This window comes from Ostrinia nubilalis, chromosome 5 (genome assembly GCF_963855985.1).
Source record: "Ostrinia nubilalis chromosome 5, ilOstNubi1.1, whole genome shotgun sequence".
Taxonomy (NCBI): Eukaryota; Metazoa; Arthropoda; class Insecta; order Lepidoptera; family Crambidae; genus Ostrinia; species Ostrinia nubilalis.
The window spans coordinates 15,899,009-15,912,519 of NC_087092.1; the positions used below are offsets into that span (position 1 = coordinate 15,899,009).

The 13,511-nt window shown below is 47.2% G+C and overlaps 1 protein-coding gene across 1 annotated transcript in view; it reads right to left on the bottom strand.

Moving 5' to 3' along the window:
* Positions 1–13,511, bottom strand: part of LOC135072174 (hemocytin) — a 77,069-nt gene that overhangs the window by 15,557 nt on the left and 48,001 nt on the right. Inside the window, exons 39-47 of the mRNA XM_063966131.1 lie at positions 13,293–13,454; positions 12,592–12,758; positions 10,426–10,555; positions 9,987–10,073; positions 7,955–8,117; positions 2,532–2,639; positions 1,813–2,031; positions 1,077–1,174; positions 638–841 (exon numbers count right to left, since the gene is read on the bottom strand). Of these exons, the coding sequence (XP_063822201.1) occupies positions 638–841; positions 1,077–1,174; positions 1,813–2,031; positions 2,532–2,639; positions 7,955–8,117; positions 9,987–10,073; positions 10,426–10,555; positions 12,592–12,758; positions 13,293–13,454 (1,338 nt within the window). The remainder of the gene's footprint in view (positions 1–637; positions 842–1,076; positions 1,175–1,812; positions 2,032–2,531; positions 2,640–7,954; positions 8,118–9,986; positions 10,074–10,425; positions 10,556–12,591; positions 12,759–13,292; positions 13,455–13,511) is intronic.

Below are 13,511 nucleotides of genomic sequence, written 5' to 3' on the forward strand. Positions count from 1 at the left end.
CGGAGCACTGCGCCGAAGCCCCGAGCGAGCAGCGACACCAGTAGCTGTATAAGGAACTACAACTCACCCGGTACACATTCTCCCCGTCCCTACAAGCGACGTGTACCAGCGCCGGGCAGCAAGCGAAGGGTACTGGGCGGGGCTCCAGCACGAACTGGCTCGCTGCTAGGGACGCCGGGCACTCCGTCACGGAGCACTGCGCTGAAGGCTCGAGCGAGCAGCGACACCAGTAGCTGTATAAGGAACTATTAACTCACCCGGTACACATTCTCCCCGTCCCTACACGCAACGTGCACCAGCGCCGGGCAGCAAGCGAAGGGCACTGGGCGGGGCTCCAGCACGAACTGGCTCGCTGCTAGGGACGCCGGGCACTCCGTCACGGAGCACTGCGCTGAAGGCTCGAGCGAGCAGCGACACCAGTAGCTGTATAAGGAACTATTAACTCACCCGGTACACATTCTCCCCGTCCCTACACGCAACGTGCACCAGCGCCGGGCAGCAAGCGAAGGGCACTGGGCGGGGCTCCAGCACGAACTGGCTCGCTGCTAGGGACGCCGGGCACTCCGTCACGGAGCACTGCGCTGAAGGCTCGAGCGAGCAGCGACACCAGTAGCTGTATAAGGAACTATTAACTCACCCGGTACACATTCTCCCCGTCCCTACACGCAACGTGCACCAGCGCCGGGCAGCAAGCGAAGGGCACTGGGCGGGGCTCCAGCACGAACTGGCTCGCTGCTAGGGACGCCGGGCACTCCGTCACGGAGCACTGCGCCGAAGCCCCGAGCGAGGAGCGCTCGCAGCGACACCTACGGCACGGGCCGTCCAGCCATGCCTCGTCGATCTAGAAGTACAAATTCTAGTTATTTATTGCATGACACATGTGTAAGATTTGACAGAAGTTAAGAGTTATGTAGGTGTTTTTTTGTGATTTTGGTATAAACACAAATTCCAATATTTGTTGGTTTTAGCATTTATTTAAACGCTTGATTGAAACATCAAATTAAAGAATAAATACACATGTTCCATCTCATAGTTTAAAGCGAGTTATACAAGTAAAAAAAGCCACCAATACTTACATCTTTGAGAACTTCTTCGGGCTCCGCTCTTGCCTTCTCTCCTCCGCGCGGCGCCGCTTCCCATTCCAGTGTCACAACGCATTTGTCCTTGGGTGGTTCTGAAAAGAACTGAAATTCGTTTATTATGACATTATGGAATACAATGAAACTTGCTGGAGTGGAGTCACTTAGCTAGAAAACGAGATGGCAATAGCTCAAACAATATCAGTTTTGGTCTGGAGATTCGAGAGTCGGTAGTTGGAGTCCCGTCTGCCGCTGGACTATTGTAGTGAACCCAATGGACTTCGTAATTTAAGCAATACAATTTATGTAATTTATACAATTGCGTGTCGTGGCACGCACAGTATAGGGTTCCGTAGTTGCCCATCGTTACCACAAATAATTATTTCATCTAAGTCACTTTTAATGCTCTCTAGTGTTATTAACTTACCGCACTCATATTTCTGGCAACACTTCCCGGTTACATTGTACTCGACTAGGTTCTGGAACTTGGGACAGTCCGGCTTCTTGGGACAGGCCTCCTTGCGGCAGACCATGTTGACCTTGGGACAGCAGCCGCTGTTGTCTATGAAGTTAAACTTACCGCACTCATATTTCTGGCAACACTTCCCGGTTACATTGTACTCGACTAGGTTCTGGAACTTGGGACAGTCCGGCTTCTTGGGACAGGCCTCCTTGCGGCAGACCATGTTGACCTTGGGACAGCAGCCGCTGTTGTCTATGAAGTTAAACTTACCGCACTCATATTTCTGGCAACACTTCCCGGTTATATTGTACTCGACTAGGTTCTGGAACTTGGGACAGTCCGGCTTCTTGGGACAGGCCTCCTTGCGGCAGACCATGTTGACCTTGGGACAGCAGCCGCTGTTGTCGATGACGCGCTCGAGCCCCGGCTCTAAGAAGTCCACCTCTTCGTCAGTTGGGATGTGTTCGCATTCGCTGGCTGGTTTACATTCTGAAAGTACCAATGGTAACCAATCGAAGGATTGATGAAGATCAACATCATTATTTTTTGTTCGATGAAGCACCTGATGTCGTGCCCTGAGTGCCCAAGCAACTGCACTCAGGAGGATTTGATGAGTGCAGCTACTGACAACGCCACTCTTGTGGCGGAGTTTTGGGCTGACACTGTGTAGGTTTGTTGTCGACACGAAAAGAAGAAGATCATTATTTTAACTAGCTAATTATTTTATTAGGCAATGTAAAACGGTAAAACTTATGCACATTCTGTTAGTAAAGAAGTACCATTTTACGCTCGTGTTACTTATAACAAGAGAAAAGATTTCAATTATTCAAATTAGGCTAAAAAGATTTTTTCAAACAATACATACGTCGTTGTTGAGCGTTTTGGGCCGATATGACTTGAAGACATTATTATTTTTAACGCAAGAGAATCACGATAAACAGAAGCACTCGGTTTTTGTCCACGTCATACGGAAAACATAAATGACTTACCACAAGCGAACTCTTTGCAGCCATTGGCGGTAGTCTTCTGTTTGAGCACCTGCCCGAAGCCGCACTCCATCTTCTTTGGCTCCTCGCATTCCGCTCGCGGTTTTGGCACTGTAACAATAATTATGACCATTCAGAACTTAGGGAAAAAAGCGGCTCAACGTAGAAATAATGTTTTGGTACAGAAAGAACAAACGGTAGAGGTGATAGGGAGCTATGATGCAAGCTGTACTCGTGGTAGATAGTGCCGACCTGTCACCAGGATGCAAGGATACTTTCCGTAGACCGTAAGACCAGGCCTGTTCATCTCCGCGAGTTTACATCGAAAACAAAACACGCACGATGGCCCACCTATAGGATACTATTCGACAAGGCCTCACATACGAGCGAACATTGACTCACGCACGCGTATTCTTGTGTATGATGGAAGAAAATAAAGAAAATGGTGTACTAAATACTGTGCAGTATTTAACTGCATAAATAATAATAAAAACACAGAATGTACTTTTTTAAGTTGCCTCAAGACACTGAGAGGTAAATAAGTAGTTAATATTATTCATGATAATTCATTCTAAATCATGTATTTCCTCCGCCATTTTCCGCAGTTTGGCACCTCACGTCACATCATTTTACCGAAGTCAGCCCTATAGCTTCGGCGCAGTGCCGATCACTGACGTTTGTCAACAAAATGGTGCTTGACTCTTGAGGCAGGCTAAATTACACCATATTGTTAATGACATTGAGCATACATTTTTTTAAATACCTTCGCGAAGTAAAACTTCTGTACGTAGTACTTATTATTATTCTGTGGTAAGACCTCAAGAAGACAGCAGGACTGTTGCGTTGTCAATCTTTGGATTATTGTCAAGTACTATGATTTCGAAAATAAAAGGAGAGTTGCGTAATCCTGCAGTGACGATCTCTGCTAAAACGATGCCCGCTCGCGGTTAATACCGAAAATTAGTATGAAAAGTGCACGCGGGTGCCCGCGGCGGGCGCGGATTGGGTGTCATCCACGTAGCAATATAATTACGCGCGAGCGATAAGGATGCGTAGCTTGGGGTCATTGGACAAAATTCTACCTGCTCACAGACCGGGCTTTAGTAGGTATACATAAAACACTTGAGACTGGTAGTATCCTTACCGCACATGTACTGGTCGCAGCAAGCGCCCGGCGGTTTGGGCTTGGTGAGCATGTCGCCCGGCAGCTTGCTGCACGTGCACTTCTACTACTTCTCTTCTCACCGGCCGTCACAGCACCGAGGCCCCGCTTCAGGATCGTGACGGCCCGACGCCCGCACCAACCCAACCCAACTCATCGGACTGACTGACTGTGACTAAAGCCCAGTCCGTGAGCACGTAGAATTTTGTCCAATGACCCCTAGCTACCCATCCTTATCGCTCGCGCGTAATTATATTGCTGTCGCGACTGTGCGACTGGCACCCGCAGTGAGTGTGCGAGCGCGATAGCGACATAATTACGCGCGAGCGATAAGGATGCGTAGCTCGGGGTCATTGGACAAAATTCTACGTGCTCACGGACCAGACTACACCTGAAAGCTCCCTGGCATCCAGGAACCGCCCGCTCGCTGGTCGTTCACTGGGCCTCGACCGACGTCGACTCACCCGGTGGGCTGGTACCGCGCCGAGGGCGGGACAGTGGTGCCAGGTAGAAGCCTCAGGTCGGTCCGTCGCCGAAGCGACGCCTCAACCACCGACTGGCAGTAGCCAGCCGAGTTGCAGCACGGGCCATGAGCACCAGCTCGACGCCCGAACCGGCTCAAGAGTCGACGTACTAGGATGGAGAGTGCACTTCTGGCACGCGTCCTCCAGAGAAGACTAAATGATTTGAGGACGTCTAAAGCCTGGTCCGTGAGCACGTAGAATCCCGTCCAATGACCCCAAGCTGCCCATCCTTGTCGCTCGCACGTAATTATGTTGCTGTCGCGCTCGCACACTCACTGCGGGCGCGCGTCGCACAGTCGCGACAGCAATATAATTACGCGCGAGCGATAAGGATGGGTAGCTTGGGGTCATTGAACGGGATTCTACGTGCTCACGGACCAGGCTTTAGTATACATAAAACACTTAAGACTGGTAGTATCCATACCGCACATGTACTGGTCGCAGCAAGCGCCTGGTGGTTTGGGCTTGGCGAGCATATCCTCGGCCTGCGCGCACACGGGCGCGCTGCAGGCCTGCGTGGTGCACGCCACGTGCGCGCGCGCCTCGCCCGGTAGCTTGCTGCACGTGCACTTCTACTACTTCTCTTCTCACCGGCCGTCACAGAACCGAGGCCCCGCTTCGATCGTGACGGCACAACGCCCGCACCAACCCAACCCAACTCATCGGACTGACTGACTATGACTAAAGCCCAGTCCGTGAGCACGTAGAATTTTGTCCAATGACCCCAAGCTACCCATCCTTATCGCTCGCGCGTAATTATATTGCTGTCGCGACTGTGCGACTGGCACCCGCAGTGAGTGTGCGAGCGGGATAGCAACATAATTACTCGCGAGCGATAAGGATGCGTAGCTTGGGGTCATTGGACAAAATTCTACGTGCTCACGGACCAGACTATACCTGAAAGCTCCCTGGCATCCAGGAACCGCCCGCTCGCTGGTCGTTCACTGGGCCTCGACCGACGTCGACTCACCCGGTGGGCTGGTACCGCGCCGAGGGCGGGACAGTGGTGCCAGGTAGAAGCCTCAGGTCAGTCCGTCGCCAAAGCGACGCCTCAACCACCGACTGGCAGTCAGCCGAGTTGCAGCACGGGCCATGAGCACCAGCTCGACGCCCCAACCGGCTCAAGAGTCGACGTACTAGGATAGATAGTGCACTTCTAGCATGCGTGCTCCAGTGGATACTAAATGACTTGTTGACGTCCAGTATACATAAAACACTTTAAAATCGTCCTTCCTTACCGCACACGTACTGGTCGCAGCAAGCGCCTGATGGTTTGGGCTTGGTGAGCATGTCCTCGCCCTGCGCGCACACGGGCGCGCTGCAGGCCTGCGTGGTGCACGCCACGTGCGCGCGCGCCTCGCCCGGCAGCTTGCTGCACGTGCACTTCTACTACTTCTCTTCTTACCGGCCGTCACAGCACCGAGGCTCCGCTTCAGGATCGTGACGGCCCAACGCCCGCACTAACCCAACCCAACTCATCGGACTGACTGACTGTGACTAAAGCCCAGTCCGTGAGCACGTAGAATTTCGTCCAATGACCCCTAGCTACCCATCCTTATCGCTCGCGCGTAATTATACAAAACAGTGAGGTCTAAAAGAAAAATTTAGATTCCTTACATCAAGGTGTACCTAAATCACCCCCATGTATGTAATACGATTGTGCTTAGTTTAGGAGATAGAGTTAATTTTGTGATATTTTAAAATTTTGTGACCTAGTAGGCTTTAAACATTTTTATCTTTTTTTTTGGGGTGACTTTTCTCAAATTTCTTTTTTTCGACAGATTTGTTATTAATTGCAGATGTTTGAAAAAAATAATCACCTTCCTATCTTTGATTCAAGGTACAAAAGTTTTGCTAGAAACATTAAAATTATGCTTTTATAAGAACACTATCAAATTTTCAACTTAAAAGTTTAAGTAAAATAAGAACTTCCATAGGTCCAAAACCATTTTAAAAACTGCGCCGTTTCCTGAACATTCATAATAATACAAAAAAACATGTACTTAATGGGCCACTATTTCCTGTAATCGGTCCACTAAAGTGGTAAGTCGGAGATTCTGTTACATGTTTTTGACTTTCTTAGAGTGAATTAATATTGGGAATCCTCTAAGTTTACATTACGTACTACAGATTTAGAGCAGTAACTGGATAGAACATGTTTTTATTCTCAACAAGGAAGGTCTTGCCCTTCATCACACCTGGTGGAAACTGATGATTAGGCTGAAGGTGGAAGGGAACTTCAACTACAGAGGAACTATGGCTTCCTACCTCCAAATTCTGGAACACATTGTTATTTTAAGTAAGTTTTAATGAACATAAACCAAATATCCCTCCTTCTTCTTCTCACTTTAGTAGGTATTTCAAGGGTAACAGTAAAATGTAAAAACTGCCTCTGTCTTCAAGTGGTAAGAGGTAAGTTTCAGAGGTCCCGGGTTCGATTCCCAGTGGAGGTGAAATTTTCTGCTCGGTTTGGTTGGCGGTAGGGTTTGATCTAAGTCTGCCTGGCTAGCAACTCTATTTTCCTAAGTCTGTCACTATAACAATAATGTTAATAGCATTACTGTATTCCGGCATTTGGAGGTAGTAAGCTACAGTTCCTCTGTAGTTGAAGTTCCCTTCCACCTTCAGCCTAATCATCAGTTTCCGCCAGGTGTGATGAAGGGCAAGAGCTTCCTCGTTGAGAATAAAAACATGTTCTGTCCAGTTACTGCTCTAAATCTGTTCTACGTAATGTAAACTTAGAGGATTCCCAATATTAATTCACTCTAAGAAAGTCAAAAACATGTAACGGAATCTCCGACTTACCACTTTAGTGGACCGATTACAGGAAATAGTGGCCCATTAAGTACATGTTTTTTTGTATTATTATGAATGTTCAGGAAACGGCGCAGTTTTTAAAATGTTTTTTTTTTACTTAAACTTTTAAGTTGAAAATTTGATAGTATTCTGATAAAAGCATAATTTTAATGTTTCTAGCAAAACTTTTGTATCTTGAATCAAAGATAGGAAGGTGATAATTTTTTTCAAACATCTGCAATTAATAACAAATCTGTCGAAAAAAAGAAATCCGAAAAAAGTCGACCCAAAAAAAAGATAAAAATGTTTAAAGCCTACTAGGTCATAAAATTTTAAAATATCACAAAATTAACTCTATCTCCTAAACTAAGCACAATCGTATTATATACATGGGGGTGATTTAGGTACACCTTGATGTAAGGAATCTAAATTTTTCTTTTAGACCTCACTGTTTTGGCCACCCTGTATTGCTGTCGCGACTGTGCGACTGGCACCCGCAGTGAGTGTGCGAGCGCGATAGCAACATAATTACGCGCGAGCGATAAGGATGCGTAGCTTGGGGTCATTGGACAAAATTCTACGTGCTCACGGACCAGACTATACCTGAAAGCTCCCTGGCATCCAGGAACCGCCCGCTCGCTGGTCGTTCACTGGGCCTCGACCGACGGCGACTCACCCGGTGGGCTGGTACCGCGCCGAGGGCGGGTCAGTGGTGCCAGGTAGAAGCCTCAGGTCAGTCCGTCGCCAAAGCGACGCCTCAACCACCGACTGGCAGTCAGCCGAGTTGCAGCACGGGCCATGAGCACCAGCTCGACGCCCCAACCGGCTCAAGAGTCGACGTACTAGGATAGATAGTGCACTTCTAGCATGCGTGCTCCAGTGGATACTAAATGACTTGTTGACGTCCAGTATACATAAAACACTTTAAAATCGTCCTTCCTTACCGCACACGTACTGGTCGCAGCAAGCGCCTGATGGTTTGGGCTTGGTGAGCATGTCCTCGCCCTGCGCGCACACGGGCGCGCTGCAGGCCTGCGTGGTGCACGCCACGTGCGCGCGCGCCTCGCCCGGCAGCTTGCTGCACGTGCACTTCTTGCACGCGTCCTCCTGGGAAATATAATATAGCTTGAGTAACAAGGTCTTAGGGCGCCTTCAAATAGGGTATTTGACACTACCAATCAATTGACGTACTTTTTAAAACTGTCAAAACGACACTCTCCCATAGATTTTGTACGGCAATACTAGCATGTGACGTCACAATTTTATCAACTCAATGAAACTACTTTTTTCAATTATAATGCATTCAAAAATCGTAATTTACAGGTAATTAAAAATTAATTAAGTTTTTAAGACCAGAAAGAAGTGACTTTTTAAAAAAGTTGTGCTTTAGGATTATTGGGAAATGGTGTCAAATACCCAATTAGAGATGCGAGGAAGCGCTGCAGTGACGCCACTGCACAGTCTTTTATTTTGCCTTAGAAGCGGACATCCCTGTTTTATTAATTCAATCGTTAGATATTACTATTATGTATAAAATTGATGAAGGAACTAGTAGTTGTATTTGCTTAGTTTCGAAAAAATATTCGATATTGTGATTTTATAAAAAAAAAAACAGTTTTGGAAACATATTTTCTAAAAAAATTACATTAAGTCAGAATTTTGTAAATAAATTTACCTATCACTGTAACGTCTACCTTTATGCAAAAATAAATGGTTATTGCTGCAGTAATTTAGGAATTATTTAATAATTTATGATTTTCAGAAAACATTTTTTTCTCCGTTGTCCTAGAAAATTGGCAGCTATATTTACTTTATATTGATGCATGATATAATTATCTATAATACCTGAAAATATTACTTGCCTATCCCGTGGAAGTTCGATGATACGACTAGAAAAATTTGTCAAAAGTAATATTGACTAAGGCCATCGGTCAAAACCACTATTAACTGAAATTTGCAGTCAAAAGTGGTTTTGATCGATTATGAATTTTGACTGCAACATATATATAGATTTTTCGAAAACGATAGGATTTCCAATAAGCCGCCACAGGGCCAACTCTATAATTATCAAACTCGACCCGACAAATTAATAATGGTAAAAGCAATAAATTTCAATAGTTATCTAACAAAGGCATTAAAACCGTATTGTTACGGACGGCATTTAAAAAACTAAAAAATATTTAGATGACAACCCTATTTACATATAAATTTTCTAAACTCATAGAAATTAAAATATCTCCCAACTTCCACGGGATAGGCAAGTAATATTTTCAGGTAATATAGATAATTATATCATGCATCAATATAAAGTAAATATAGCTGCCAATTTTCTAGGACAACGGAGAAAAAAATGTTTTCTGAAAATCATAAATTATTAAATAATTCCTAAATTACTGCAGCAATAACCATTTATTTTTGCATAAAGGTAGACGTTATAGTGATAGGTAAATTTATTTACAAAATTCTGACTTAATGTAATTTTTTTTGAAAATATGCTTCTAAAACTGTTTTTTTTTATAAAATCACAAAATCGAATATTTCTTCGAAACTAAACAAATACAACTACTAGTTCCTTTATCAATTTTATACATAATAGTAATATCTAACGATTGAATTAATAAAACAGGGATGTCCGCTTCTAAGCCAAAATAAAACACTGTGCACTGTGGCTTGCTTGCTACGCTACTATTATTTTTCATACAATATCTAGATGCGCAGTTGCAACGTCATTACACGTCGCGTCTGTCACGGTAGTGGCGCTGCAAACGCCCTTCCAGATATTGTATGAAAACTGGTAGTTATGCGGCAAGCGCACCACAGCGCAAATTGCATAAAGTAATTTTGCAATTTATGCAGCCCACTAGAAATCCTACGCAAAATCTCAGAAGAGAAAATAGTGGGCGTAGTGAATAAGGTAATTTTTCCACTAGTCACATTTGTAATAATTGAGAAATAAGGATTTTTTAAGTCTTTTACCTGCCACTCGTCTCCAGCATAGTGTTCCTTGTCCACGTCGCACGGGAAGCATTTGGTTGGCTCGATACACGTGTTATTCACTCGCACCTACATAAGAAAGGGCAAACAGTTTGAGAACTTATGAATCATTTCTCTTCCATTTAGATTAAAAAATGAGAAAATAGAGTAATGCAGTTGGCACGATGCCCAGTCCTATCACTTCCACTATTTTTTTTTATAGATTATTATTAGTAATTTGTTATTACACAAATTACTAATAGTATAATTAGCTCCTCGTACTAAGCTAAATATGCTTGTATCACGAGTGAGCCCACCACAATAGTCGAGCGGCGGAGACCCGAATCCGCGTTCCCTGAATCACGAGTCAGCCAGTCCGACCACTTCACCGTTCGGCTATCGTGGCTTCATAGCACTTTCACCATGCCACTGTACTACTGACCTTCCCTTCGGGGCAGAAGCAGCCTTCTACAGGCTTATTGGTGCACTTGTCGGGGTGCTTCTCGAGGATGTCGTGGTTGTCGCACGTGCGCTCGCAGTCCACGCACGCCCGGTATACGAGTGGCTTCTCACTGCAAACGAAGAGTATTGTGTAGTTTGTATCTTAAGTATCATAGCTATAGGGTCCATTTTAATCAAGGAATCCTCCTCCAACCATCAATGCTCGTACGAATGGAATTTACTAGAGGCGGGCGGTACTGCTCCGTGTGCAGTTTTGGGTCTGCTATCAGATGCGTTCTCAAGTTGCGGATCGGGGAAAGCTCTCCAGTTTTGAGGGATAACGGTTTACCAATGCGGACAAAAACCCAACGCGCGACAGGTCTCGTCAACTCCGTGGGCCTGCCTGGTAACCCATAACCCACAATTTGAGTGGGCGATGACGGGCTGGCAGGACGTTTGCCCGGGCCTATTCTTTGGAGAGCCACTCTCGGTACTTCTCTAATCAGTCAGCTCAGCTGACTCGGCATAGAACAGATTGTAACCCGCTTTGGCGAACCAAGGGTCCTATTTCACCAGGGCCACGAGAAGACCGTCGGGATTTGGTAGGAAAGTCCGGGTTTTCTCGCGGAGAGAGTCCCACAACAGGGGAAACATTGCAGGAACATTAACATTGGTGACTGAGTTTGTTCCGGCGTTTCTTCTCAGCACTTGCCATATGTTTGTCTCGAAGTGCTGGTAGGGCCCAAAAGATAAGGAGACATGTAAAGTGCCCCATAAGGGCTACCTTTTTTTTATATATTTGACGTTCATAAGTTCCACTTGTGGTCTAAACTGAATAAATATTTTTGATTTTGATTTTGAACACTCACCAAGTGTAGGGACACAGGCTGGCGGAGCGCCAAGTCAAGCAGACGCCCTGCTGCCGGCACGCGTCAGCGTATCGTGCTAGAGTTGCGCACACGTCGCTGTTATTCATGGAGCACTTCTCTTCCACACAAGACTCCACATAGGACTGGACCACTAGGGGGCGACATTGCAGGAACATCATCACTCACCAAGGGTAGGGACACAGGGCTGCAGAACGCCAAGTCAAGCAGACGCCCTGCTGCCGGCACGCGTCAGCGTATCGTGCTAGAGTCGCGCACACGTCACTATTATTCATGGAGCATTGTTCTTCCACGCATGACTCTACATAGGGCTGGACAACTAGGGGGCGACATTGCAGGAACATTATCACTCACCAAGTGTAGGGACACAGGCTGGCGGAGCGCCAAGTCAAGCAGACGCCCTGCTGCCGGCACGCGTCCGCGTATCGTGCTAGAGTCGCGCACACGTCGCTGTTACTTATGGAGCACTGTTCTTCCACACAAGACTCCACGTAGGACTGAGTCATTAGGGGGCGACACTGCAGGAACATTATCACTCACCAAGGGTAGGGACACAGGCTGGCGGAGCGCCAGGTCAAGCAGACGCCCTGCTGCCGGCACGCGTCCGCGTATCGTGCTAGAGTCGCGCACACGTCGCTGTTGTTCATGGAGCACTGTTCTTCCACACAAGACTCCACATCGGACTGAGTCATTAGGGGGCGACATTGCAGGAACATTATTACTCACCAAGGGTAGGGACACAGGCTGGCGGAGCGCCAAGTCAAGCAGACGCCCTGCTGCCGGCACGCGTCAGCGTATCGTGCTAGTGTCGCGCACACGTCACTGTTATTTATGGAGCACTGTTCTTCCACACAAGACTCCACATAGGACTGGACCACTAGGGGGCGACACTGCAGGAACATTATCACTCACCAAGTGTAGGGACACAGGCTGGCAGAACGCCAAGTCAAGCAGACGCCCTGCTGCCGGCACGCGTCAGCGTATCGTGCTAGAGTCGCGCACACGTCGCTATTGTTCATGGAGCACTGTTCTTCCACGCACGACTACATAGGACTGGACCACTAGGGGGCGGCATTGCAGGAACATTATCACTCACCAAGTGTAGGGACACAAGGCTGCAGAACGCCAAGTCAAGCAGACGCCCTGCTGCCGGCACGCGTCCGCGTATCGTGCTAGAGTCGCGCACACGTCGCTATTGTTCATGGAGCACTGTTCTTCCACGCACGACTACATAGGACTGGACAACTAGGGGGCGACACTGCAGGAACATTATCACTCACCAAGTGTAAGGACACAGGGCTGCGGAGCGCCAAGTCAAGCAGACGCCCTGCTGCCGGCACGCGTCAGCGTATCGTGCTAGAGTCGCGCACACGTCGCTGTTATTCATGGAGCACTGTTCTTCAACGCACGACTCCACGTAGGACTGAGGGTCCACTAGGGCATGGCACTGGAACGATAATGATTATTTAAAGTACTCGTAACAAAATATTGGTGAAAGACCTCACACGGATCAGTTGAGAGAATTAGAAGTGATAACTGTTTTGTTTAAATATAGGTTTCTTTAATTGCGCTCACAAGTTGATACTACTGGCGAATAAGGTCTCGTCACTGGCTTGTAGCTAAAACAGCGGTCCCAAATGGTCAGTGCTGAAGCGGCTGGAGAACAGAGGCCTATCTCAATGATCTCCAGATTGGCCGGTTGATAGCGGCCTGCGTCCAGCGCCTCGTGCTAGCTGTATGAGGTCGTCTACCTTAAAACTGGGCCGGACGGTGAGTTTAGGGGGCCCTGGGCTAATACTACTTAGGAGCCCTCCTAATTACTCAAAGTAATAGAAAAAAGTGGGACAGTAAAATATTTGACTTGACTTAGCTGAGGGCCCCTTGAAGCCACGGCGCTCTGGGCTGAAGCTCAAAAAGCCATATGGTAGATCCGGCCCTGCCTTAAAACCACCAAAAAGATAATTGATTGTGTTGCACTCACGGCTCCGAACACCTCCGGGTTGTAGAGATTATAGCAAGGGTTGTCCTCGGGCGGCGGCGGCGTGCAGGGCGGCGGTGGTGGTGGATGATCGCACTGCTGTTGTTCCGGCGGGATCTCCAGGGTAGTCAGAGCTGATGGGGTAGCTTGCCAGCTCTTGCCATACTGGTGATATTTCTCACTATAAAGATATTTGATGGTGTTGTACTCACGGCTCCAAAG